This window comes from Hemiscyllium ocellatum, chromosome 3, assembly GCF_020745735.1.
Source record: "Hemiscyllium ocellatum isolate sHemOce1 chromosome 3, sHemOce1.pat.X.cur, whole genome shotgun sequence".
In the NCBI taxonomy this organism is placed as follows: domain Eukaryota; kingdom Metazoa; phylum Chordata; class Chondrichthyes; order Orectolobiformes; family Hemiscylliidae; genus Hemiscyllium; species Hemiscyllium ocellatum.
Window position 1 is genome coordinate 102,427,129 of NC_083403.1, and position 26,448 is coordinate 102,453,576.

The following is a 26,448-nucleotide window of genomic DNA, read 5'->3' on the forward strand; positions in this document are numbered from 1 at the left end:
GCTTTGGAGAAGGATATGGAAGCTAGAGAACTTGAAGTAAATAGCAAAAGCATGAAAAGTCCATATTACAGAGGAGGACTTCCTAAATTGCAGAAGTGTGGATACATCCCTGGGACCTGATCAGGTGTACCCCAGAACTTTGTGAGAAGCTAGGGAAATAATTTCTAGGCCCCTTGCTGAGATGTTTGTCTCATCGATGGCCACAGATGAGGTGCTGAAAGTTGGCTAATGTTGTGCCACTACTTAAGAAGGACTGTAAGGAAAACCAAGGAACAATAGACCAGTGAGCCTGACATCTGTAGTGGGTAAATTGTTGGAGGGGATCCTGAGGGACAGGATTTGCCTATATTTGGAAAAGCAAAGACTGAGGGATAGTCAACATGGCTTTGTGTGAGGGAAATTGTTTCACTAAAGTTTTTTGATGAAGTGACAAAGATTGATGAAGGTGGAGCAGCGGACAGTGTCTGTATGGACTTCAAGGTGTTGGATAAGGTTCTGCATGGTATATTGGTTAGTAAAGTTAGATCACATGGAATGGATGGAAAGCTAGCCATTTGAATACAAAATTGGCTCAAAGGGAGGAGGGAATGGCCTAGTGGTATTATCAATGGACTGTTAATCCAGAGATCCATGTTCTTGGGACCTGGGTTTGAATCCCACCACGGCAGATGGTGGACTTTCAACTCAATGGAAATATCTGGAATGAAGTGTCTAATGATGACCATAAATCCATTGTCGATTGTTGGGTTAATGCATTGAGTATGGGAGTTGGGAGATCAAGTTGTGCTGTACAGGACATTGGATAACCCACTTTTCGAATACTGTGTTCAATTCTGGTCTTCCTGCTCCATGAAAGATGTTGTGAAACTTGAAAGGGTTCAGGAAAGATTTAGAAGGATGTTGCCAGAGTTGGAAAGTTTCAGTTATAGTAAGAGTCGAAGTAGGGTGGGGCTATTTTCCCTGGAGCGCCAGAGGCTTTGGGGGGGGGGAATCTTTTAGATGTTTATAAATCGAGGAGAGCCAAGATTGTGTTTCCCTGAGGTCAGGGAATCCAAAGCTGCAGGGCATTGGTTTAAGATGAAAGGGAAAAGATTTAAAAGGGTCCTAAAGGGCAACCTTTTCACACACAGGGTGGTGCGTGTATGAAATGAGCTGACAGAAAAGTTAATGGGGCTGATACAATTACAAAAAATTACAGGTTTGGGCCCAATGCTGGCAAATGGGACTAAATCAGTTTAAGATATCTGGTCAGCTTGGATGAGTTGGACCAAAGAGTCTGTTTTGTGCTGTACAACTCTATGACTATAATTACTTTTTAAAGTACAGTTGATGTTGAACATGGCAACAGTGTCCCACAGTCAGCCAATGAGATAAATGACAAGCTTTTAATTGTTAACCAGGGCAGCAGGTGAACTCCCTGACTTGTATATATGTAAAAACTCTTAACTGAATCAAACCTTTTGTTTGTTGCATATTTCAACAGGTATGGCAAGAGATAACTGAAGAATGTCAGCATGTCAAAGAGATTATGTCAACATTGGATGGCTTTAAACATGACAGCTCTCCATTGCAAGCAGTACGACATGAAGGACATGATTTAGAAGTCTGGTCATTACCTGTGCCTGTAGAGCGCAAGTATGTACTGTAGTGTCTTGTGTCTGTATTATTCCAGAGTGTTGCATTAAAGGACCCGTGCAATTTAAATGATTAGTATTGTTTGAAATAGCAGGTATATTTGCTTCGACACATTTTTTGAAAAAAATGCAAATCTCTATCTAGATATCCTTAGTCATCATGATATAGAACATGAAGAGAGTTGAATTTAGAAAAAATATGTTTATACCATACAAATAAAAACGATGACTTTGGAATAAATGTAAGCTTACCAATAAAATTAATGATGTGCTCAGAACTTTATCGACCCATGCTTACTCATCTCCTGGGATTCTGGATCTTGTGTTCTTCTTGTTTGCCAGAGCTTTAACCATTAGTTAGATAGAGACACAATTCTTGTGTTCATAATTACAAATCTGTGCTGAACAAAATATATATTGTGTAAGTTTTAGTCTTCATCTGTCTTCTATCAGTCACAAAACTCTTGCATGTACAATGATTATGTTCATGATAAGCAAAAATCAGCAGAGAATTGCAGCAACACCTTGGCTTAGTGGTTAGTACTGCTGCATCACAGCGCTGGGGACTGGGTTCGATTTCAGCCTTGCATGACCGTGTGGAGTTTGCATGTTCTCCCCATGTCTATCGATTCCTTTGTCTGTCCAACTGTTCTCTCTCTCTTTGGGTTCTATCGCTACTATTGTTTACTCCTTAGCCCCTACCCCCCACTCTCATTTCTGCATATATATATATTTTTTCCTAGCTACGATCAGTTCTGAGAAAGAGTCACCAGACCTGAACATTAAATTTGATTTGTCTTCACAGATGAGGCTAGACTCGCTGAGCTTCTGTTTTTTTGTTTTTTAGTTTTATTCCTAACTGGGTCTACAACATATTGCTCCATGGAATGGTCACAAAATCATTATATGAAACCACCTTTCAGAAACATTTTACCAGCTTTATTTGTTCAGTCTTTGTGAATAAAAAATGTCCCTCATAGCTAATATGTTTATTATAAACTTCAATAGTTGCTTGTTTCAAGCTGTATCCAGTGGTATGCCTTTGGGAGCCTATAAACCACTCTCTCCAGCAATTTTCTGACACTTGCTGTTCCTAATCTCCACCCGTATTTATTCTGTTTCCTAATTTGCTGAGGCCAAATCCTTTCTGACTATTGTCCTTATGAATTGCTTAATATCAGGACTGTCACTCCTTCTTCATTCTACTTGCCACTTCAAAATATTGTATGCCTGAAATATTTATTTCCTGAACATTACCTTATAACAAAGTCTCTGTTATGATGATTAGATCTAAACTAAGGGTGTCAAACCACATTGACCTTATATTGGCCAAAATGATAAGTTTTGGAAAATCTTATGTTATTGTAATATTTGTGAATGCATTAACTTTTAGTGTCTATCAATATGAAGTCAGTTTTACTTGTGTTTAATGTGTAATTAAATTTCTTTTGGAGAAATTGAAAGCAGCCATGGAATTACTATGCCTGGCCTCTTTGAAGATGGCAGCTCAACTCCAGCCCTTTCCTGACTTGGTAGAACACAAAATATCGTGGCTGGGTACCATAATTCAGGATTGATGATGTCAGTAAATGGCAGGTGTCAGGCCATATGAAATGCTCTGGTGGACAGTATGTGCCCACAGGTTGGGCATCACTAATCTGAACCATTTGTAGTACTGTATATAGTTCTGGGTAATTATGTGCAGTGGATTTGCATAGAGAACATTATCTGAGTTTGTCCACACTGACTAATTTATGTTTCCCTGACAGTAGACCATCACCCCATCCAAGAAAACGACAGTCAACGCCTTGCAATGACCTTAGAGGTCCTCAGAAAGACCGTCTCGGAGCTCCAGTTAGAGGTTCTAGTCGTCCTGTACCCCGAATAGGAAACAGTGATAGAGTGAGATCAAACAAAGGAAAGGACAAGAAAGAAAATCAAAGTAAAGGAAAGGAAGACAAGGTATGTTTTATTACCTTAAAATATATAAGTAATTCACTTTACACTGTAGAATTACTTGTTTTAAGAAAATACTAGAAATAAATTGGGATGAGCAAGAAAATATTTATCCTTTAAATATTTATATGTCTTGAGTGAAGATTTTTGTCACAGTATTTTTCTGCTAGAGTAACAAGTGCTGCAACCTGATTTTCTTTAACATTCTTTACCTTGCCAGTGCTTACTGTAGACTGTTTATCTAATAGAATTGCAAGGGAACTGGTGACTTGCGGATAATCAAATTATACCAGGTAGATTGTCTACTAAGGCAAGTCATGTTATATTACTATGCATGCTTTATTTTTAATAGCCGGCACGCAATTTTTAGTTATACAATACATGCAGCATCTGACGAGGGTTATAAATCAAAGATTGGAGCCTGGAATTCACCTGAAGTGCAGACACAGTTGTGATTTTTAAGAAGTAATCAGCATAATCATTTCAGATAAATAGCTGTAAGCTGAATGATGAGTTCCTTTAGGAGGGGTTGCAGAGAAGGTGTTGAGAATTCTAACCAGAAGGAATTTCTCTTCCAATTCACATTGCTTAATGGAATTATTTAACTCCTAAATCATATATTCAAATCAGAGTCATAGAGATGTACAGCCCAGAAACAGACCCTTCAGTCCAACTGGTCCATGTCGACCAGACATTTTAACCTAATCTAGTCCTGTTTGCTAGTACTTGGTCCATATTCTTCAAAATACTTCATATTCATATACCCATCCAGAAGATGCCTTTAAATGTTGTAATTGTACTCACCTCCACCACTTCCTCCGGCAGCACATTCCATACATGCACCATCCACTGCATGAAAAATTTGCCCCTTAGGTGCCTTTTAAATTTTTCCCCCCTCACCCTAAACCTATGTCCTCCAATTATGGACTCCCCCACCCCAGGGAAAGGACCTTATCTGTTTACCCTATACATGCCCGTCATGATTTTATAAACCTCTATAAGGTCATCCCTCAGCCTCCGAAGCTTCAGGGAAAGCAGCTCCCGTCTATTCAGTCTTTCCCAGCAGCTCAAATCTTCCAGCCATAGCATCCTTAAATCTTTTTCTGACCCTTTCAAGGTTCACAGCATCCTTTCCCTACAAGAGAGACCAAATTGCCTACAATATTCCAAAAGTGGACCTAACTAACGTCCTGTACAGCTGCAACTCCTATACTTAATGCTCTGTCCAATAAAGGAAAGCATACCAAATGCCACCTTCATTATCGAATCTATCTGCAACTCCAGTTTCAAGGAAGTATGAATCTGCACTCCAAGGTCTCTTTGTTCAGCAACGCTCCCTTGGACCTTACCATTAAGTGTATATGCCCTGCTCTAATTTGCCTTTCCAAAATGCAGCACCTCACATTTATCTAAATTAAATTCCACCTGCCACTCAGCCCATTGGCCCATCTGATCAAGATCCTGTTTAATTCTGAGATAACCTTCTTTGCTGACCACTGCACCTCCAATTTTGGTGTCATCTGCAACCTTGCTAACTGTAACCTCCTGTGTTCACATCCAAATCATTTATATAAATTACAAAAAGCAGTGGACCAGCACTGATCCTTGTGGCACATCACTAGTCACAGGCCTCCAGTCTGAAAATCAACCCTACACCACCATCTACCCTCTGTCTTCTACCTTCAAATCAGTTCTGTATCCAAATGGCTAGTTCACCCTATATTCCATGAGCTCTAACCTTGCTAACCAGTCTACCATGAGGAACCTGATGACTGCCTTACTGAACATATAGATCTCACACACTGCTCTGCCCTCATCAATCTACTTCTTTTACATCTTCAAAAAAACTCAATCAAGTTCATGAGACGTGATTTCCCATGCAATAAGCCTTGTTGACTATCCCTAATCAGTCCTTGCATTTCCGAATGCTTGTAAACCCTGTCCCTCAGGATTCTGTCCAACAATTCCCACCACTGATGTCAGGCTCTCACCAGTCTGTAGTTCCCTGGCTTTTTCTTACCACCTTTCTTAAATTAGCCAATCTCCAGTCTTCCAACACCTCACCTGTGACTATCGATGATACAGATATCTCAGCAAGAGACCCAGCAATCACTTGCCTAGCTTCCCACAGAGTTCTAGGATGCACTTGATAATGACCTGGGGATTTATCCACTTGTGTTTTAAGACATCCAGCATCATCTGTGTAATATGGTCATTTTTCAAGTCGCCATCATTGATTTCCCCAGATTCTATATCTTCTATGTCCTTCTCTACAGTAAACACTGATGCAAAATAGTCGTTTAGTATCTCACCCATCTCCTGTGGTTCCACACATAGGGCCCCTTGAAGATCAGTAAGACAGCCCATTCCCTCCCTAGTTACCCTTTTGTCCTTAATATATTTATAAAATCCCTTTGGATTCTCCTTAACCCTATTTGCCAAAGCTATCTCAGTTCCCGTTTTGCCCTCCTGACTTTTTTATTAAGTGTACTCTTAATGCCTTTATACTCTTCTAAGGATTCACTCAATCTCTCCTGTCTATACCTGACACGTTTCCTTCTTTTTCTTAACCAACACCTCAATTTCTCTACTCATCCAGCATTCCCTACACCTACCAACCTTGCCTTTCACCCTAACAGAAATATACTGTCTCTGGACTCTCATTATCCATTTTTGAAGGCTTCCCATTTGTCAGATGTCCCTTTATCTACAAATATCTGTCCCAAACAACCTTTGAAAGTTCTTGCCTAATACGGTCAAAATTGGCCTTCCTCCAGTTTAGAACCTCAACTTTTAGATCCTGTCCATCCTTTTCCATCACTGTTTTAAAACTAATAGAATTATGGTCACTGGCCCCAAAGTGCTCCCCCATTGCCATCTCAGTCACCTGCCCTGCCTTAATTTCCCAAGAGTAGGTCAAGTTTTGCACCTTCTCTAGTCAGTACATCCACATACTGAATCAGAAAATTTTCTTGTACACACTTAACAAAATGTGTTATTCCTGAAGAAGGAATTCCTGAAGAAGGGCTTATGCCCGAAACGTCGAATTTCCTGTTCCTTGGATGCTGCCTGACCTGCTGCGCTTTTCCAGCAACACATTTTCAGCTCTGATCTCTAGCATCTGCAGACCTCACTTTCTCCTCGTTGAAAACTAAGAAGTCTATTGTCAGGCTGTCTTGGGAAGTGTATTCCCCAGTCTGGAAGTGGCTTGAATCATCTCCTGTTTGCTGCCCTGTGTCTTATTAGCCTGTTTGGTCAAGGCTGAGGTACTCTGAGTTGTTTCTATTGTGGCTTAGGCAGACATGGTTCTTTATGCTCTTTGTGGCTATGCTGTGGGTGGACAGGGTAGCGGATTTTAGATTAGATTCCCTACAGTGTGGAAACAGGCCCTTCGACCCAACAAGTCCACATCGACCCTCCTAAGAGTAACCCACTCAGATTCATTCCCCTACATTGACCCCTGACTACGGCAACTAATACTATGGACAATTTCGTATGGCCAGTTCATCTGACCTGCACATCTCTGGATTGTGGGCGGAAACCCACGCAGACATGGACAGCTGTGAATTTTGCTGTTTGTTTTTTTAGTCTCACTCTGATGTCCAGCGATACTTGAACTCAAATAGCAAAGTTAGTAACTATACAGATTCACTGCTGTGTCAGACAGCAGTATAGGTTTTTCTTTCTCTGGTCATGTGGTCACTGCCTTTGTCTGTCTTCATCCTTTTTTAAAATGCAGTTGTTTTGACCTTTTGTCCCCCAAAGTTCCAAAACTATGCAACAGTATATAAAACAGTAATTGCTGCTCCTGGAATTCGTGGAAATCACCTCAGACACCTAAAATACCTTTTTAAAAAAAAAAGCAGTTCTTACAACCATAGATTTGTCCCATCCTCTATGTTGGATCCTTTGTATGCTTTTAATTCGCTGTTCTTGCCAGCAAGTGAGTTAAACTCTCACTTTTGGTAATTTTATATTTGTGTTTGGTTTGTTGTAGATGTTTTCAGTTTGTGATGTGTTTCATATATCCTGTTGTATTTTGCTTGATAATTTGCAAAATGTTCTTACATGTATATTATTGCTAAATATTTGTCATTTCAGATGTAGATTAAAGAAGCAAGAGTTTATTACTTCCCCTTAGGGTTCACCTCTGCTCCATTATAAACTTTTATTTGTATGCAAGTTTCCATCAAAATAGATTCTTAGTAATTTACATTAAGTATATTCCTCCAGAATTTTACCAAATTAAATTTACTCTAGGATGTCATAAAAGGAAGAGAATTTGACAATAGTTATGAAGACTAAGTATGTTAATCTAAATCACTCTAGGTTAAAGCAGTTGATACCTCTGAAAGTGAGCCAAAAAAGTTTGATAGTTCTGGGAATGACCGAGATTTAGTTGAAGCTTTGGAACGAGACATAATATCACAAAACCCAAATGTTCGATGGTGAGTAAAATCATTAGTCCTTGATTCTTTTGGAACATTGTAAAATTATTGGAACTGTCTGTGTGCAGCAATTTTAGTTTGAAATGACGAACTGTCAATTTTTATATAAACATCAAAGTTATGAGGTTATCTTTTATTGAACATATATATCAAAGACCAATTTTGTTTTCTAGTCCTAAATAGAAGTATGCATGACATCATTGTTAAATATCAGAAACTAACCTAATCTATGTTATATTTAGGGATGATATAGCAGACTTGGCGTCAGCAAAAAAATTACTGGAAGAAGCAGTTGTTTTGCCAATGTGGATGCCAGATTTCTTTAAGGGAATCAGGCGACCTTGGAAAGTAAGATAACATGTCCTGGTAAAAGCTATCCAGTTGGTTTTTTTTTTGATATGCGTGTAACCCATTGACAACATCACAGGTTAAATTTTGAAGTAGTAAAAAGTTACAAGCCTGTCCCACAGGTTTGATGCATTCTATACTATATAGGATTCTACAACTACCATATTGTTCCTATGTCCTTGCCTTAAATATCATCCTTGTTCTGAGAGACTGCCTCGAGCACACACACGTCACGTGGTTATCATCCATTTACTTGCTTACCTAATTGACCCAAATAGTCGTAGCAAGTAAAGAAGTAAAACTTCTCCATGAGGTCCGTGTTGACATTTCTATTTTTAACTATTAATGATTTTTAATCTTCAAACACTCAGTTCCAGAATTATCCCAGCTATTTTTTGTTTGATAACATCTTGTGGCTTAATGTGCTTATGAAAATTAAACAACTGAAATTGCACATTCCATGTACGAAATTACAAATGAATTGCACAGGATTATTATGAAAGAATTTAGTTTGCAACAAAGCTACTCTATACATTATAGTACTAATAATATTCTTCATAACTTCTAATCGACTTTGTACTCTAGTGAATATTTGCTAATTGCAAGTTGATTTTTAGCCTTTTCTACATCTGCAGTTAAGAAAAAGCCACTATTTGTGTTTCATGTGCAAATATACTTCAGTTTATGATTCGTATTGAATTTCATCTAACACTCCCCCTCAGCTACTTTACATGGTTACTGTGGAAAGCTCCAGTAAAAATTAAATGGCCTTGCAGTTTCTAGGTAAAATTAGAAATATATATTTAAATAAACAATTTGATTCTATTTAATAATTGTTCTGTTACCTAATAAATGACTCTCTTTGTGATTGAAGGTTTTGTTATGCTATTTATCTGAGATATGCATGATCTAAGGTACACAGTCACATTTGTTAATTGATAAGTGAACATAATTATTGATACATTAGACATGGTGTCCATGCAGCAGAATGAAAGTTGTAAAGTATGAAATTAAAATTGTCGTTTAATGAATTTTAGTGTTAAGAAATGCGTACGTTTTCAAGAGACTGGAGATTTTAAGTGCAGATTTACTTGCAGTAATTGTGTTGATGGGCTAATTTTACAACTGAAAGTTTGTATGTCTAACTTTCACTTCCGAGCTATGATCAGATTGGCATGGGCTGGCATTTATGCTTCAAATGGTGCTTTTCATGCTATTGGAATTGTTCAGACTATTGGTCACCTTGGTAGACATTTGAGGTCCAAACTGAAACAATAAGATTGTCACTTTCTCAATATGTATTCACAATATGATCTGAAAGTACAGCATTGACTCTATATGGTTCTATAAATATAGAGAAGAAAGTGATCTGCAGATGCTGGAGATCAGGGCTGAAAAGGTGTCACTGGAAAAGCGCAGCAGGTCAGGCAGCATCCAAGGAACAGGAGATTCGACGTTTTGGGCATAAGCCCTTCTTCAGGAAGAGGAAAGTGTGTCCAGCAGGCTAAGATAAAAGGTAGGGAGGAGGGACTTGGGGGAGGGGCGATGGAGATGTAATAGGTGGAAGGAGGTCAAGGTGAGGGTGATGGGCCGGAGTGGGGTGGGGGCGGAGAGGTCAGGAAGAAGATTGCAGGTTAGGAAGGCGGTGCTGAGTTCGAGGGATTTGACTGAGACAAGATGGGGGGAGGGGAAATGAGGAAACTGGAGAAATCTGAGTTCATCCCTTGTGGTTGGAGGGTTCCCAGGCGGAAGATGAGGCGCTCTTCCTCCAACCGTCATGTTGTTATGGTCTGGCGATGGAGGAGTCCAAGGACCTGCATGTCCTTGATGGAGTGGGAGGGGGAGTTAGTGTTGAGCCACGGGGTGGTTGGGTTGGTTGGTCCGGGTGTCTCAGAGGTGTTCTCTGAAATGTTCTGCAAGTAGGTGGCCTGTCTCCCCAATATAGAGGAGACCACATCGGGTGCAGCGGATGCATTAGATGATGTGTGTGGATGTGCAGGTGAATTTGTGGCGGATATGGAAGGATCCAGGGCCTTGGAGAGAAGTAAGGGAGGAGGTGTGGGTGCAGGTTTTGCATTTCTTGCAGTTGCAGGGAAAGGTGCCGAGAGTGGAGGTTGGTTTGGTGGGGGGTGTGGACCTGACGAGGGAGTCATGGAGGGAGTGGTCTTTTCGGAACCTCCCCTCCCCTATCAGCGTTCCGAAAAGACCACTCCCTCCATGACTCCCTCGTCAGGTCCACACCCCCCACCAACCCAACCTCCACTCCCGGCACCTTCCCCTGCAACTGCAAGAAATGCAAAACCTGCACCCACACCATCTCCCTTACTTCTCTCCAAGGTCCCAAGGGAACCTTCCATATCCGCCACAAATTCACCTGCACCTCCACACACATCATCTATTGCATCCGCTGCACCCGATGTGGCCTCCTTTATATTGGGGAGACAGGACGCCTACTTGAGGAACGTTTCAGATAACACCTCTGGGACACCCGGACCAACCAACCCAACCACCCCGTGGCTCAACACTTTAACTCCCCCTCCCACTCCACCAAGGACATGCAGGTCCTTGGACTCCTCCATCGCCAGACCATAACAACATGACGGTTGGAGGAAGAGCGCCTCATCTTCCGCCTGGGAACCCTCCAACCACAAGGGATGAACTCGGATTTCTCCAGTTTCCTCATTTCCCCTCCCCTCACCTTGTCTCAGTCAAATCCCTCGAACTCAGCACCGCCTTCCTAACCTGCAATCTTCTTCCTGACCTCTCCACCCCCACCCCACTCCGGCCTATCACCCTCACCTTGACCTCCTTCCATCTATCACATCTCCATCGCCCCTCCCCCAAGTCCCTCCTCCCTACCTTTTATCTTAGCCTGCTGGACACACTTTCCTCATTCCTGAAGAAGGGCTTATGCCCGAAACGTCGAATGTCCTGTTCCTTGGATGCTGCCTGACCTGCTGCGCTTTTCCAGCAACACATTTTCAGCTCTATAAATATAGACTTAATCCTCACAATCCAAGGAAGAGCAAAAATGTATACAATGACATACTTGGAACTAAGTGGGGAAAAACAAGAAAGATTTAGAGAGTTGGTGAAGAACTTATATTGCTTTAAAAGTCTGAAGATATTCAAATGGTTTGTTGATCAAATACCAGATTTGTATTGAATCTTGTACAAGCATATATGAGAAGTGCAAAAGCACTGCATCTGTTGGAACAGCTTTCAGGTTTTGCACCTCTTTCGGTCTCAGAATTCCTGTTTGTTGTTGTTGCCCAATTTGCTATCTCCCAGAATTCTGGCTGCAGTTGAGAATTTCTGCAAAGAAGACTGCAGTGTGTTGCGTCTCTGCGATGAGCTTTGCTGTTTCAATTTAGATGAGAGTTGGGGAGAGTAAATGTTGTTGGGTCAGAAGTTCTAAGTAATTAGGTGCTACTGCCACTGAGTTTTAGAATATGTATGCTTGTTTATACAGGGAGTACTGATGGTTGGTCCCCCAGGAACAGGAAAAACAATGCTGGCTAAAGCTGTAGCAACTGAATGTGGAACAACGTTTTTCAATATTTCTTCATCAACGCTTACTTCCAAATATAGAGGAGAGTCTGAGAAACTTGTCCGCCTTTTGTTTGAAATGGTAGGTGTTTGTACAGTTGTAGGTAACACCTGATTCATAGTTGATTAGTTTTCAGTTTGCAGCTTGAAAAAGTAGATCAGGAACCAGACCCCAAATCACAAAATAATCTGTATTCTAAATCCTGCACAAAATGTGAAAGTCGCTGGCAAAGTAAAATACAGCCTTAATAGGCAAAGACAGAAAAAAAATTGTGTAAACCAAGAAACCCAATTACTCATTCGTTCGTTCGTTCATTCATTCACTTTTCATAAATGACACCTTCCTGATCTGGCCCCTGATACCTTCGTAGTAAGCATGGAACTGCTACTGAGATCCTGGAGAATAGTGTAAATATTTGTCCCTTTGTACCGCTGACAAATAAGATTCTACACTCCCAGCTGACTCATGTTGATCAGAGGAGTGAAACAACAGTTTTCTCCAACATCAAAATAAAAGATGCTTGCTCCTAAAGTAGAATCCCAGAGACATGCAACACACCAAACAAATCACACTTAGATTCAATATGTCCTCTTTTAAACTAAGATTTGGGTGGAATATCAATAAATTTTGACCCAGGCGAACGATGGCTGGTGAAGCAAAATCTGATAAAACTTCAGTAATTAAACGTGTCTCTTTTCTCAGAACGTGAGCAGAGACTTGCTGCAACTCTTGTCCAGCCATTCAACAGCTGCTTCAACATTTACGGCAGACCGACTCCTGAAAGACAGCCAAGATTCTTACAATACACTAACAACCCTAAAAGTTAGCAGAATGTAGTGCAGGAAAATGCATCAACTTAACAGTTGTTGAAGTGACTAAGGACAGTTGAATATATCTGGAAATATGACTTCAGAGTCAAGGCAAGAAATTGCATGGGTGTGATCTCTGACAAATTATCTATTGCCCTTTCCCTACTCAAACTTTGTTTTAAAACAATTATGAAAGTTTTTCATTGTTGAATGAAGTAATCAGAAAAAATATTGAGGGAAATTATTGGAATTGATGCTGAGGTGTTACCTGACATTGCATTCCTGCTTCTTGTTTTCGAGGCCAGATTTTATGCCCCAACAACCATTTTCATTGATGAAATTGACTCCATTTGCAGTCGTAGAGGAACTGCTGAGGAGCATGAGGCAAGCAGACGAGTAAAAGCTGAGCTACTTGTTCAGATGGATGGTGAGTGCCTTTTTTTTACCTCTATGCTTGATGGGAGGCCTTGTCTAAATGTTAGCTGGCTATGAATCCATGGAGCACAACTTTTGTGTTTGCTTCTCATTCCTCTAACCAACACTTCCCAACTGTCATGATTTGGAGATGGCGGTGTTGGACTGGGGTGTACAAAGTTAAAAATCACACAACACCAGGTTATAGTCCAACAGGTTTAACTGGAAGTACACTAGCTTTTGGAGCGTCACCTCCACTACCACCTGATGAAGGAGCGATGCTCCGAAAGCTAGTGTGCTTCCAGTTAAACCTGTTGGACTATCACCTGCTGTTGTGTGATTTTTAACTTCCCAACTGAGTAGCAATAGGGAGCAGCAATCTGGCAAATTTTTTTATTTGTTGCATAAGGCTGAAGTTATTTGTAGCACATGAACCGCTGCCCTAACTAAGAACTGAAAATTGGCATAAATTTGCTATAAAACAGAAAGTGCTAGAAATGCTCAGTATTTTCAGGAGGACAAGTTATTTAATGTTTCAGGTCAAAGTGCAGAATGTTAGAAATTTAATCCGTTTGCTAGTACGGAAGCAGGGAATAGAAATGAAGATCAAGGAAAGTCTGATGGGATGAATAGCAGGAGTGATTAGATGACAATGGCTGAGTGTGCATGGTCACAGGAGAAGTAAAGAAACAAAACTTGGGCGGCATGGTGGCACAGTGGTTAGCACTGCTGCCTCACGACGGCAGAGACCCGGGTTCAATTCCCGCCTCAGGCAACTGTCTGTGTAGACTTTGCACATTCTCCCCATGTCTGCATGGGTTTCCTCCGGGTGCTCCGGTTTCCTCCCACAGTTCAAAGATGTGCAGTTTAGATGAATTAGCCATTCTAAATTGCCCGTAGTGTTAGGTGAAGAAGTAAACGTAGGGGAATGGGTCTGGGTGGGTGGCTCTTCGGAGGTTAGGTGTGGACTTGTTGGGCCGAAGGGCCTGTTTCCACACTGTAAGTAATCTAGTATCTAGTAAAACCTGGGTCCAACAGAGTTGTAAAAATAGAAAATCATCATCAATAGCCATCAGCTGAAAATATGGGGACAGAGGTTATGAGAAAAATGGAATTCAGTATTAACTTTAAATGACTAACTTGGCTAATCAAAATTTGAGAAACTCCTTTTAGCTTAAGTTGAAATGGAACAGTATAGAAGACTGAAAATAGAAACATGATAATGGACATTGGTTGGAGAATTAAAATGACAGTGATCAAAAACTCAAGATCACACTTTTAGATTGAGTGGAGATGTTTTGCAAAATAGTAATTAATCTATGTTTGTAGAGGAGACTGCATAATGAGCAGTAAGTGCTATTGACTCAACTAAATGTTAAAGTAAATCATTGTTAACCTGGAAGAAGCATTTGAAACCCTGGATAATGTGAAGGTGTGAAGACAAAAAGACACGTTTTGCTTTTGCATTTGAAGGAAAGGGCTTTGGAGCAATAAGGAATGGACTAAGACATTGTAGAGGGCTCAGTTCCTGCCTTTTACTGAAAGGGGAGGGTATGATGTGTTTGGTGTGGCTTCATGCAGGATGTTGTGAGAAAATGCAGAGCACAATCATTAAATGCGGAGGCAGATAGGTTGAGACTAGAACATTTTAACATATAAATTGAACTTTATTCAGACAAGGAAGAACATAGCCGAAATAAGCAAAACTTTTATGGTCAGTCTAAATGTTTTTATCTTCTGGCATTGGCACTTCACAAAATATGCTTCTTTAACTGGAAAGTGCCTTGGGATATCCTGGGATTGTGAAAGGTGTCTTGAAAGTGCAAAAAAAATCTTTACTTATTCTCTATTCTCTTTACCTTTTTAAAGACTTTTTTGTAACTTTTCATTCTCATTTCCATTGCTTCTTTCTCTTAGATGTAGAAAATAGGAGCGAAAGTATGGCATTCGGCCCTTTCAGCAATATGATCACGGCTAATCGTGCAACTCTGTCCTGTTCAGACTTTCTCCCCATAACCCTTGAATGCTTTTTAATCCGAAGAACTATATCTGGTTCCTTCTCGGCCATTTTCTATGGCAGAAAATTCCCCAGGTTTACTACTCTGGGTGAAGAAATTTCTCATCAGTCCTAAATTGCCTGCCCATTATCCTTAGGCTGTGACTCCTGGTTCTGGACTTCCCTCTTAAACTTTAATAGATTTGTATGAGAACCCCAGAATTAAGTGTAAAGTTTAAATTTGATATCATTTTCTCGTTATGCAAAGTATGTTGCTTACTGATACGTTGGCTCCTCTGTATTAGGTGTTGGAGGTGCATCAGAGAATGACGACCCTTCAAAGATGGTTATGGTTCTAGCAGCTACAAATTTCCCATGGGATATTGATGAAGCCCTAAGAAGGCGTCTAGAAAAACGAATTTACATTCCTTTACCTTCAGGTACTGATAAGATAATGCAAAGGTTGAACTAGAAGAAGCTGTGACTCATCCATGACAAATAACTTTTCAAAATATTTTATTGAATATGTGCTAACAACTTTGTGATCATTTCTGTTCCTTTCGCATTTTTCTGTAATAGTCATCTAGATTATTATTCTACTGATGAATATTGTATTAAAAACTTGATAGAGAAAGAATCACAATTTAACAGGAAATCGTTTTCATTCCTTGTAATATTTGGTTAGTGAATGCTACAACATTAATTTTGCCTCTGTTTGTTTAATATTGCAGAGTGAATTCTGATTTATACTGATTACAGTACCTGTAATTGACAATGTTTAGCAAATCATGTATGAGCAGAAATGCAGGTAGTTTTCCTATAATGCGCATTTATTAAACACGATTTGGCTGTAACGAGATTAGTGAATTGCTGACTTTTTTATTTATAAAGTGAGCTTCCATTCACTGTTGTGCGGTTCCATCCCCTGCACTTACCTGAACGGTAAAACACAGCCTCATGATCCTTTGCAAAATGCAAATTCAGTGTGTTCAGCTAAAATAGGAATTCAATCAGCTCTGCAAGCCTTGAAACTTAGCTTGAAACTGGGAATTGTAATCTGCATTTAGAAGGAACATTTTTTCATACTGAGGAAGAATCTTGAGGAGGACTGGACCTCTACATTGGCATTACATAGTCATTCAGTCCCATGAGTTCTGATCAAGTGCTTTGTGAAAGGTAAGGTGCTGTAGTCAGTGAAGTTTGTGTTAAAAGCTGTCAAATTTACTGTATTATTTCATCAAAACATCAATTAAAGATTTACTTAGACTGTGCTATCATTTGTGGAGAAATATTTTTGGAGAAAGCGAGGACTGCAGATGCTGGAGCTCAGAGCTGAAAATGTGTTGCTGGAAAAGCGCAGCAGGTCAGGCAGCATCCAAGGAGCAAGAGAATCGACGTTTCGGGCATGAGCCCTTCTTCAGGAACTAATATTTTTGTTTGATTTTTACTGATATTTAAGGTTGTTCATCCCAACCCTGTTTTTCCCATAGACCCCATTATTTATACTGTGCGAGTTTCTTTAACAGAAACACAATACTGCATTATAGGAAAAGTGCCTGTAGTAGGAAAATCTTTCATCGTGTAAATTGAGGATTTTTCAGTCTTGGCTCCAGGATTGAATAAAGACACACATTGATTCAGGGTGTAGGTTTGCTTGCTGAGGTGTAGGTTTGATATTCAGACGTTTCATTACCTGGCTTGGTAACATCATCAGTGGCAACCTCCAAGTGAAACGAAGCTCTTGTCTCCTGCTTTCTATTTATACCTTTCTCCTGGATGGGGTTCCTGGGGTTTGTGGTGATATCATTTCCTGTTCGTTTTCTGAGGGGTTGATAGATGGCATCTAAATCTGTGTTTGTTTATGGCATTATGATTGGAGTGCCAGCCTCTAGGAATTCTCTGGCATGTCTTTGCTTAGCCTGTCCCAGGATAGATGTGTTGTCCCAGTCGAAATGGTGGGTTTTTTTCATTCGTGTGTAGGGATACGGGGGAGAGAGGGTTGTGTCTTTTTGTGGCTAGCTAGAAAACGAACAGGAAATGACATCACCACAAACCCCAGGAGCCCCCATCCAGGACAAACATATAATTAGAAAGCAGGAGGCAACAGCTTTGCTTCACTTGGAGGTCGCCACTGATGTTACCTAGCCAGGTGATGAAACGTCTGGATATCAGACCTACAGCTCAGCGAGCAAACCTACACCCTAAACCTCAACCTGAGCTACAAACCTTGCAAAAACACAAATTGATATCAGTATTTTTATGTAAGAGTCTGGAGACAAATGTCAAAATAAATCTAATGCAAACTCAATTTTTTAATTTCAGCAACAGGAAGAGAAGAGCTGCTGCGGATAAACCTCCGAGAATTGGAGGTGGCAGATGATGTAGATGTCAAAAAAATAGCTGAACAAATGGAAGGATATTCTGGAGCAGACATAACCAATGTTTGCAGGTTTGTTTCAGCACAGTCAATTTATTGATATCTTATTTCTTGAGGCTGTATATACCTTTGTTTTACATTTCAATTTTTCTAACTGGACAACTATATGGGGGAAAAGTGAGGTTTTGCATTTCTCAGCTGCTTAATGTTTACTTGTATATATTGGAGAAAAACAGAAGGCAGTTCTCTCGAGGTAAGTGCTAAAATGAATGTGAAACAACAGATCACCCTTCATTTTCTGTTTGTGGAGTTTTGGGTTGTGCAAATTGGGCACACATTCAACTACAAACCAAAAAAAAAGTATTTTTGAACAACACTTGAAAAGCGTAAAAGTACAAAAGTCTGTCTTTTATATGAACATTCCTTTGCATATTTACTTGGCATTGAGTCCTTCTCCTTTTCTTCCTCCTCTTCTGTCTCACTCTCTCTCACTGTCTCTCTCTTGCGCTCTCATGTTTCTCTCACACCCTTGGACATTGTTGGTCATCTACCCACATTTCTCATATACTTAACATTCAGACTTAAATATGCATTTATTTATCCTGATCCCATTCCTAAATGTTAAAACATTTCAGAAATAGGGAAACAGACATCAAATCCCTCTTCCTACTTAATGATAATTTCAAATTAATTGTCCCATTCATTGCTCTTCAACTAGTAGAAATAATATTCATCTTTCTCCTATCAGAACCTTTTTTACTATTTAAAGGAATCCGTTTTAATTCTTCTGGCTGGAGAAGAGTGTCTCAAGGCTATAACGATATTTTCATCACTGTAATTTTCACTGACCTCTCTTAAATAAATGCTGTCTATTAGTGATAGAGATTTAGAGCTGAGTATCATTTTCATATGAAAACTGATCCTTTGGATAATGTGGTGAAGGAAAAGGATGTAGATGAAGATGAGAGAACCAGGATAGTATGGTGAGCACTGGATGTAATGCTAGGGCTTAATTGGTTCTATTGAACAGTTAGTGTAACTGTACACAAAGCTATAGAATGGAAGAGGTACCCATAGCACAAAGTAATGTGTGAAGTGACCTAAATAGGGTCAAGGTCAAATATGTAACTTGCAGTCACAGATTGAAGTTTTTGTGACTTTGGACAGGTCTATTTTGTGCTGTGATGAAGGTAGAAGTTAGATTTTGTAAATATCGGTTTTGAGACAAATTGAGGAGACAACAATGGATCTAATAACCTTAATAAGAAAAGAGGTCAGCTAGAAATAGATGATATTTAGGAAAGATAAGTTATAGGCAAATACTTCCAGAATACTAATGATTTAGAAGGGACAGGCATGCAACCTGATGGTACTGTTAACTAGGTGGGGACTAGATACAAATGTTCAGGAAGGAGGCAAAGAGCAAGCACCATGAGAAAGAAAATGATGGAGCAATTAGCATAGATAGTTGGAGAGGGACCAAAAGATTAGAGATTGTGGAATCAGGATTGGAATAAGTAAGGATTTTGTAATTTCGAGGAGCAAATGGGAACAAAAAAAGGAAGAAATGCAGTATCTGTAAAGGTTTCAGGCTTTTAAATGGAGAAATACAGAGTCTTAAAGGAAGTGACAGCAGTGATAACACATGCATTGGTTAGAAATTCCCTGGATTCTGGAAAGGTTCCAGCACAATGGAAAAATGCAAGCATAACATCCTTATTCAAGAAGGAAGATGGAAAATACAAAACTATAAATCGGTTAGTTTAGCATCTGTCTTTGGGGAAATTGTTGGGATCTATTATTAAGGAAGTAGGAAGGGAAAATCAAAACACAATCCATCAGAGTCAGCTTAGTTTATGAAGGATGAACAATGTCTTTGGAATCCCTATAAGATAGAGGTAAAAACAATGACTGCAGATGCTGGAAACCAGATTCTGGATTAGTGGTGCTGGAAATGCACAGCAGTCCAGGCAGCATCCGAGGAGCAGTAAAATTGACGTTTCGGGCAAAAGCCCTTCATCAGGAATCCCTATAATATGGAAACAGGCTATTCAGCACAACAAGTCCACATCAGCCCTCCGAAGAGTAACCCACCCAGACCCATTCCCCTACCCTATTACTCTATATTTTCCCCTGACTAATGCACCTAACCTACACATCGCTGAACACTCAAGGGCAGTTTCGCATGGCCAATTCACCTAACCTGCACATCTTTGGATTGTGGGTGGAAACTGGAGCACCCAGAGGAAACCCATGCAGACATGGGGAGAATGTGCAAAATCCACACACAGTTACCTGAGGCTGGAATCGAACCCAGGACACAGATGCTGTGAGGCAGCAAAGCTAACCACAGATCCACCTTGCCGTCTTGAATGTTGAACCAGCATTCCTTATTGTTGGGAACATTAAATGAGAGAGATTGCGGACTACAGATGCTGGAGAGTTAGAGTCAATATGTTTGGCGCTAGAAAAACAAAGCAGGTCAGGCAGCACCTGAGAAGCAGAAGAGTTGATGCCCTGGCCACCAAACCCCCCACCAGGGGTGGAGGCAACTGGATAGGCGGCAGGCAGATGCAGGTGGGGGAGGGGGGGCGACTGTGATAGATCGGCAGGGAGGGTGGATTGGACAGGTGAGAAGGAAGATGGCTAGGCAGGATAGCTCAAGAGGGCAGCACCGGGCCGGATAGCCAGATGCAGGATGAGGTGGGGAGAGGGGAAACCTGGAAGCCAGCGAATTCGCATCGACACCTTTGACTAATTTGATAGAGTTCTTTTGAAGATGAAACATGTAAAATGGGTAATGATGGTCTTGTAGGTGTAAATGGATTTCCATAAGATGTTTGACAAGGTGCTGCATATAAGATTCCTACACAGTATGATCACAGAGGATTAAGGGTAGTACATAATGCTAGATAGAGGATTGGTTAATCAGAAAGAAGAGAATGAGGATAAATGGCTTTTTTTCTGGTTGGCAGGCTGTGATTAGTAGGTTCCCACAGGATTCTTTGGAGCCCCATCTATTTACAATCTATATTAATGAATTGAATGCAGGGATAGAATATACCAAAGCTAGATTTGCAGATGACATTAAAATAGGTAGGAAAGTAAGTTGCAAATAGGAAATAAGAAATTTACAAATCATATGGATAGTTTAGGTCCTTTGAGTTTAGGAGGTGGGAAGTAATCTTGAGGTTCTACAGGATATTGGTGAGTTGGTGAGGCCTCTTTTGGAATATGGTGTCCAGATCAGGTTGCCCAGTTATAGGAAGGGTACTATTAAGCTGGAGAGGGTTCAGAAGAGATTTATCAAGATGTTACTGGGTGCGGAAGGTTTGAGTTGTAAAGAAAGGCTGGATAAGCTGGGACTTCTTCCACTGTAGTATAGGAGGTTGAGAGATGACCTTGCAGAAGCTTAAAAAATAATGAGGCATATAGATACAGCTAATGCTAATTGTCTTTTCCAGGATGTCTTTTTAAGGTGAGAGGAGAGAGATTGAAAAAAGGCATGATGGGCAGTTTTTATTTAGAGGGTGGTTTGCATATGCAATGAACACACTGAGGATGTGGTTACCATTACAACGTTTAAAAGATATTGATAAGTGCACGAATGGGAACGGTCTGGAGTGACATGGACCAAGAGCTGGCAGGTGAAACTATTTATTTTCGGATTATCTTCAGCATGGACTAGTTGGACCAAAGGGTCTGTTTCCATGTTGTATGACTGTATGTCTCTGACCATGAATGGGCCAAAATTTGGCAGACTGAATTTAATGTGGTTAAGTTAGGTTATGTATTCTGGTCAAAGAATAAAAAATGCAACTTATTATCTAAATTTCAAAATGCATACATGCAGAAGGATCTCTCTGTTCCTTGTGTATGAACTACAAAAAGCCAGTGCAGAAGTACAGCAAGTACTCAGGAGAGAAAATGGGATTTTGGTATTTATTGCTAAAGGAAAGGTGTATAAATGCAGGGATGTGTTGTTGCATTGATGAAAATACATCTTGAATACTGTGTAGAGTTTGGGTATCCTGACGAAGCCTGTAATTGCTTTGAAGGAATTTGAGCAAAGATTCATTTGGTTAATTCCGGAGATTAAAGTCTTGTTTTATGATGAGACATTGAGCAATTTAGGTTATACTCACTAGAGTTTAGAAGAATGAAAAGAAATGAAACTGCCGAACATAAGATGCTAAAGGAGATGTAGAGCAGATGTTTCCCATTTTGGGGCAATCTAGAATGAGAAATTGGAGATTTAAGCTAAGGGCTGGCAGATTTAAAACAGGTAAGAAATTACTTCTCTCAAAGAAACATGAATCTGGAATTCACTGCAGAGTGCAGTGGATGCCAGGGCACCAAATAAATTTTAGAAGGGGATAGGGTTTTAATTAGTAAAAAGTTATGGGGAGCAAGCAGGAAAATGGAGTTGAGACCAAGATGAGGTCAGCCATTTATTTGGATTTCCAGAAAACTTTTGACAAGATGCTGCACAGAAGGCTTCTAAATAAGATATGAGCCCGTGGTGTTAAGAGCAAGATTCTGGTATGAATAGAGGATTGCTGATTGGTAGGAGGCAGAGGGAGACGATAAGGGGGTCTTTTTCATATGAAGCAATGAGTGGAGTTCTGCAGGGGTCGGTTTTGGGACCATGTTCTCATTATACATTAACGATCTGGATGAAGGAACATAGCATTGTTACTAAGTCTGCACATGATCTAAAGGTGGAGGGACAGGTAGTGCTGAGGTGGAGAGGCTGCAGAAGGGCTTGGACAAGCTGGGAGAGCGGACAAAGAAATAACACATGGAACGCAATGTGAAAATGGTGAAGTTATGCACTTTAGTGAGAAGAGTTGAGGCATAGACTATTTTCTAAATGGGCAAAGGCTTAGGAAATCTGAAGCACAGGGCCTTGGGAGACCTAGTTCAGGTTTCTGTTAAGGTTAGCGTGTGGATTCAGTTGACAGGTAGGCAAATGCATTGTCAGCATTAATTTGGATAGAGCTAGAATTCAAGAGCGTGGATATATTGGTGAGGCTGTATAAGGCTCTGGTCAGACCACATTTGGAATATTGTGAGCAGTTTTGGACCCCATATCTAAGGAAGGGTTTGCTGGCCTTGGAGGGATTCCAGAGAAGGCTTGCAAGAAGGTCCTAGTGAGAAAGTTCAAACTTTCACAGCACCAGCGTATAGTCAAACAGGATTATTTGTTGGACTACAGCCTGGTGTTTTGTGATTTTTAACTTTGGCCACCCTAGTCTAACAGCAGCACCTCCAAGTAAGTAAGGAAGTCTTGTCATATAGGATTGGTTGAGGAGTTGGTGTTTGCATGTGATAGAATTTAGGAGAATTGTAGGGGGGTTCTGATTGAAACTTACAGAATACCAAGAGGCCTGGATCGAATGAGCATGAAGATATTTTCAATGATAAGAGAGATTCTAGGACCCTCAGTAAAAGGACAATTCTTTAGAACTGAAGTTAGGAGTAATATCTTCAGCCGGATGGTGGTTAATCTATAGAACTCATTGCCACAGATGGCTATAGAGGCCAAGCCACTGAGCGTATTTAAATCAGATTAGTAAGGGAATCAAAAGTTATAGGGAAAAAGCAGGAAAATGGGGTTGAGAAACATCAATCATGTTTGAATGGCAGAGCAGTTTCGATGGGCTAAATGGCCTCATTCTGCTCCTATATCTTAAGGTCTTATAGTCGTATTAAATGGGAGAGCAGATTTGAAAGGCTGAAGTGCCTAACTGAATGCCATAACTCTTGCTGTCTCTAATTGAATTCCATTTCTAACTTCAGGGATGCCTCCATGATGGCCATGCGACGTCGCATTCAAGGACTAACTCCTGAGGAAATAAGAAATATCTCCAGGGATGAATTGCAGATGCCAACAACCATGGAAGATTTTGGAATGGCTCTAAAGAAAGTTTCTAAGTCTGTTTCTGCTGCAGACCTGGAGAAGTATGAGAAATGGATTGCAGAGTTTGGCTCATATTAATCCAAATGAAAAATATTTTAGTTATTACCAGCTAAATGTTATTGGAGTCACTCAGGTAAGACAGAAGATTGACTTCTTAAGTCACAGGCCAAAAATGAATACCTCCAGTGCCCTATTCAAAAGTCACTTGCTATAGAATCCATACTTCAGTCTATTGTTTACTTGCTTTTTAGAATTGGTTTTATTTACACAGGGGTATTGAAAAACCAAAGTGAAGCTGTTGGAGAATCTCCCCACCAGAATCCTTGATTTTAAAAAATAAATCAACCAGTTCAAAGAATTCTGTTTAATTCCAAAATTGCTTTTCTTTATTTATCGAAATTCATTTTTTGAATGGTTTTATTTGAGGTCCTCTGGAAAAAAAATGCCAGCATAAGTTACTATTTATTTAATGCTGAAGGTAGCTTAAGTGATAACTGTCTATTAATAATATGCAGATACAACTGTCAAGGGCTTCAGCATCAGATATACCCATTAATCAAAAGGGTCAAGGGGCTAAATTATCAACCTTATTTAGTTGAGTCAATTTTGTTTTGTCTTCAGTATTTAATTCTAGTTAGTAAATGAAGCAACTAAATATTAATCAGAATTCTTTGAATTCATAATTTTAATTGCATTTTGATGGCGGACATCTCATGTTTGTAATGATTAATTTCTAATAAACTCCTTCAGTATATGAAGTCACTTGCAGCATGCTATAGAATGAGTCAAATGGAAAGATGAAATTTCCTAACATTCTTAATTCTGATCTTGTTTATTTCCTTTAAGTGTCCTTTTTTCCTTTTTTTTAAATATTTTCTGCTTATCCTTTCCTTCCTTCATCCGTGTTGCTTCAATTCTTAATATGTGAAGTTACTCCGTAAAGAACAAAAGCCATAGCGCGCACACTTATGTGATGCAGTTGGAACTGTTGGCAGTATCCTTACTGTCATGTGTGCAAATTGACAATCTGTTCAACCCATTTTCTCATATTGAAGATTCAAATCCGCACAGCAAGGACTCTATCCTCGACCCTGGTTTTAAAATTAGTTAAGTACTTGACTGTAGAACACACCCCACCATTTGCTTGTGCAGCTTTTACATTGTTGCATCACTGCTCCAAAATTATCACTAGAGTTTATCAAGTCTGCTATCCTGCAGAAAATGATTTGACCATAAGAATAGCAGATTAATTGATTTTTATATTCACTTAAAATGCTGATTGATTCACACAATCCATGACTTTATAGTTTTGTACACTGTCAAATTTGAATAAATCTGAATAACTATAATGTTAGGTAATAGTGTCTGAATTATAGTAAATATTTTTTCACATTAAATATGAATGATTTTGAGTGTGAAGAAAAGTTAGATTGACACCTACCTTATTCCTGGGTTGATGTACAGTGTGCTATGATGTTGCCATTGACCTCATTAGATGTGATAACATACAGTACAATGAAATTGTAGCCTGGTTCCAGAATGGTCTGATTTCTTGGCTTCCATTATTTGAATGCATATATTGTCAAATGGAAAAACTTCATCCATGGGTTTCCACAGTTGCAACTTGAATCAATTGAATTAAATCAATTTAGTCCTTTTTCATCGTAACTTTTCTGCAGGAATTCTGATGTAATAGATGGCTCACCAAACCAAAGTTCTTCTCTTTAGTGTGTGCAGGTTGGACAAAATAATTAAATGATTTTAGGTAATATGATTTAATTTGGACAAGACTTGTAAGTAAATCACTACAAGATGAATATTTTGGGTGGTTTACTGGATATAACTTTTACCAAGTATGATTGTCAGATATACCATGCTTCTACTTAAGTGGCAAAGTTAATGCGCTGAGAATCTTGTATTTGTACTACTTGGCATTGTTGTCATTGTGTGGAGAAATGGGAAGAATGTCCATTTGCCTTTCCAATTATCTCCACTCTCTGACAGAAAACATGAAGATACAGTCCAGAATAACTACATTGTTAATGAGGCAGATAGTTGTTTAGAAAAAACTATATAAATGTTATTAATTTACCAGGACAAAATGGTTTGATTAACCAGAGCCTAAAGTTAATGTACATTATTATTTGTTTTCTGCTCATGCTGTTATTTATTTTGATCAAAAACTGAATGCAGGATAATTTTTTAATTATGTCCTTCCATGCACAAACAGATTGTGCACTAGGGATTAGCGATTATTCAAGAACACTAAACTGGCTTTATATCAAGCTTGTAAAGGGAAAAATGGGAAAAACTGATAAACCTAGAGTAAACTGAAAAAATGGGCATCATCCATTCCTATTTTTCTGCAAAAAAAATCCATCTGTGTATTTGACAGTCCATTACAGTAGGTGCTGCCAGGCTAGCTGAGTTTCTCCAGCACTGTGTGTTTTGTTGGTGTTGATTTTCTAGTCACCATTACATCTGTGCCAGTTAGATATTCATACTTCTAGCATTTAAAGTCTAAAAGACTTTCCATTTCCCCTAATTCAAATACATTGGCTCATGCTCTAAAGAGCAAGTAATTTATAGAATTTATGCAAAATTGAACATTTGTACTTCAGCTCTGGAAGTGCGTGTTACCTTGTAAGTAACTGACTTTAATAAAATGACACTGTTAAAATATTTTGATGTGCTTTCAATTCTCTGCTCAAGGTTTTTTAATGATTCCTTTATTTTGTAGCACCTAAGTCTGCTTGAAAATAATGTAGTCACAACCAGTACCCAGAAATACATAATTCTGTTGCCACTAATGCATTGAAGAAACAGATTGCGCAATCAAAATAAGTTATTCCAGTACAGTTATAACTGGCATCTATGTATGTCTACTTTGTCAGTCCCCTTAAACATCTTATATACAATTAGATCTCCTTTCACACTCCTAAACTCCAGACAGTATAGGCCTAAACTGCTCAATCTCTCTTCATAAAACAAAT

General features: G+C 39.5%; 1 protein-coding gene across 1 annotated transcript in view; it reads left to right on the top strand.

The window, feature by feature from the left end:
* The window catches only part of LOC132833745 (katanin p60 ATPase-containing subunit A1-like), a 47,137-nt gene extending 21,021 nt beyond the window's left edge, over nucleotides 1–26,116 (top strand). The window contains exons 3-11 of the mRNA XM_060852276.1: nucleotides 1,484–1,635; nucleotides 3,404–3,596; nucleotides 7,920–8,038; nucleotides 8,281–8,386; nucleotides 11,859–12,017; nucleotides 13,046–13,172; nucleotides 15,461–15,595; nucleotides 17,478–17,604; nucleotides 23,335–26,116. Coding sequence (XP_060708259.1) covers nucleotides 1,484–1,635; nucleotides 3,404–3,596; nucleotides 7,920–8,038; nucleotides 8,281–8,386; nucleotides 11,859–12,017; nucleotides 13,046–13,172; nucleotides 15,461–15,595; nucleotides 17,478–17,604; nucleotides 23,335–23,533 — 1,317 coding nt within the window. The 3' untranslated portion in view covers nucleotides 23,534–26,116. The remainder of the gene's footprint in view (nucleotides 1–1,483; nucleotides 1,636–3,403; nucleotides 3,597–7,919; nucleotides 8,039–8,280; nucleotides 8,387–11,858; nucleotides 12,018–13,045; nucleotides 13,173–15,460; nucleotides 15,596–17,477; nucleotides 17,605–23,334) is intronic.
* The last annotated feature ends 332 nt before the right edge of the window (nucleotides 26,117–26,448 follow it).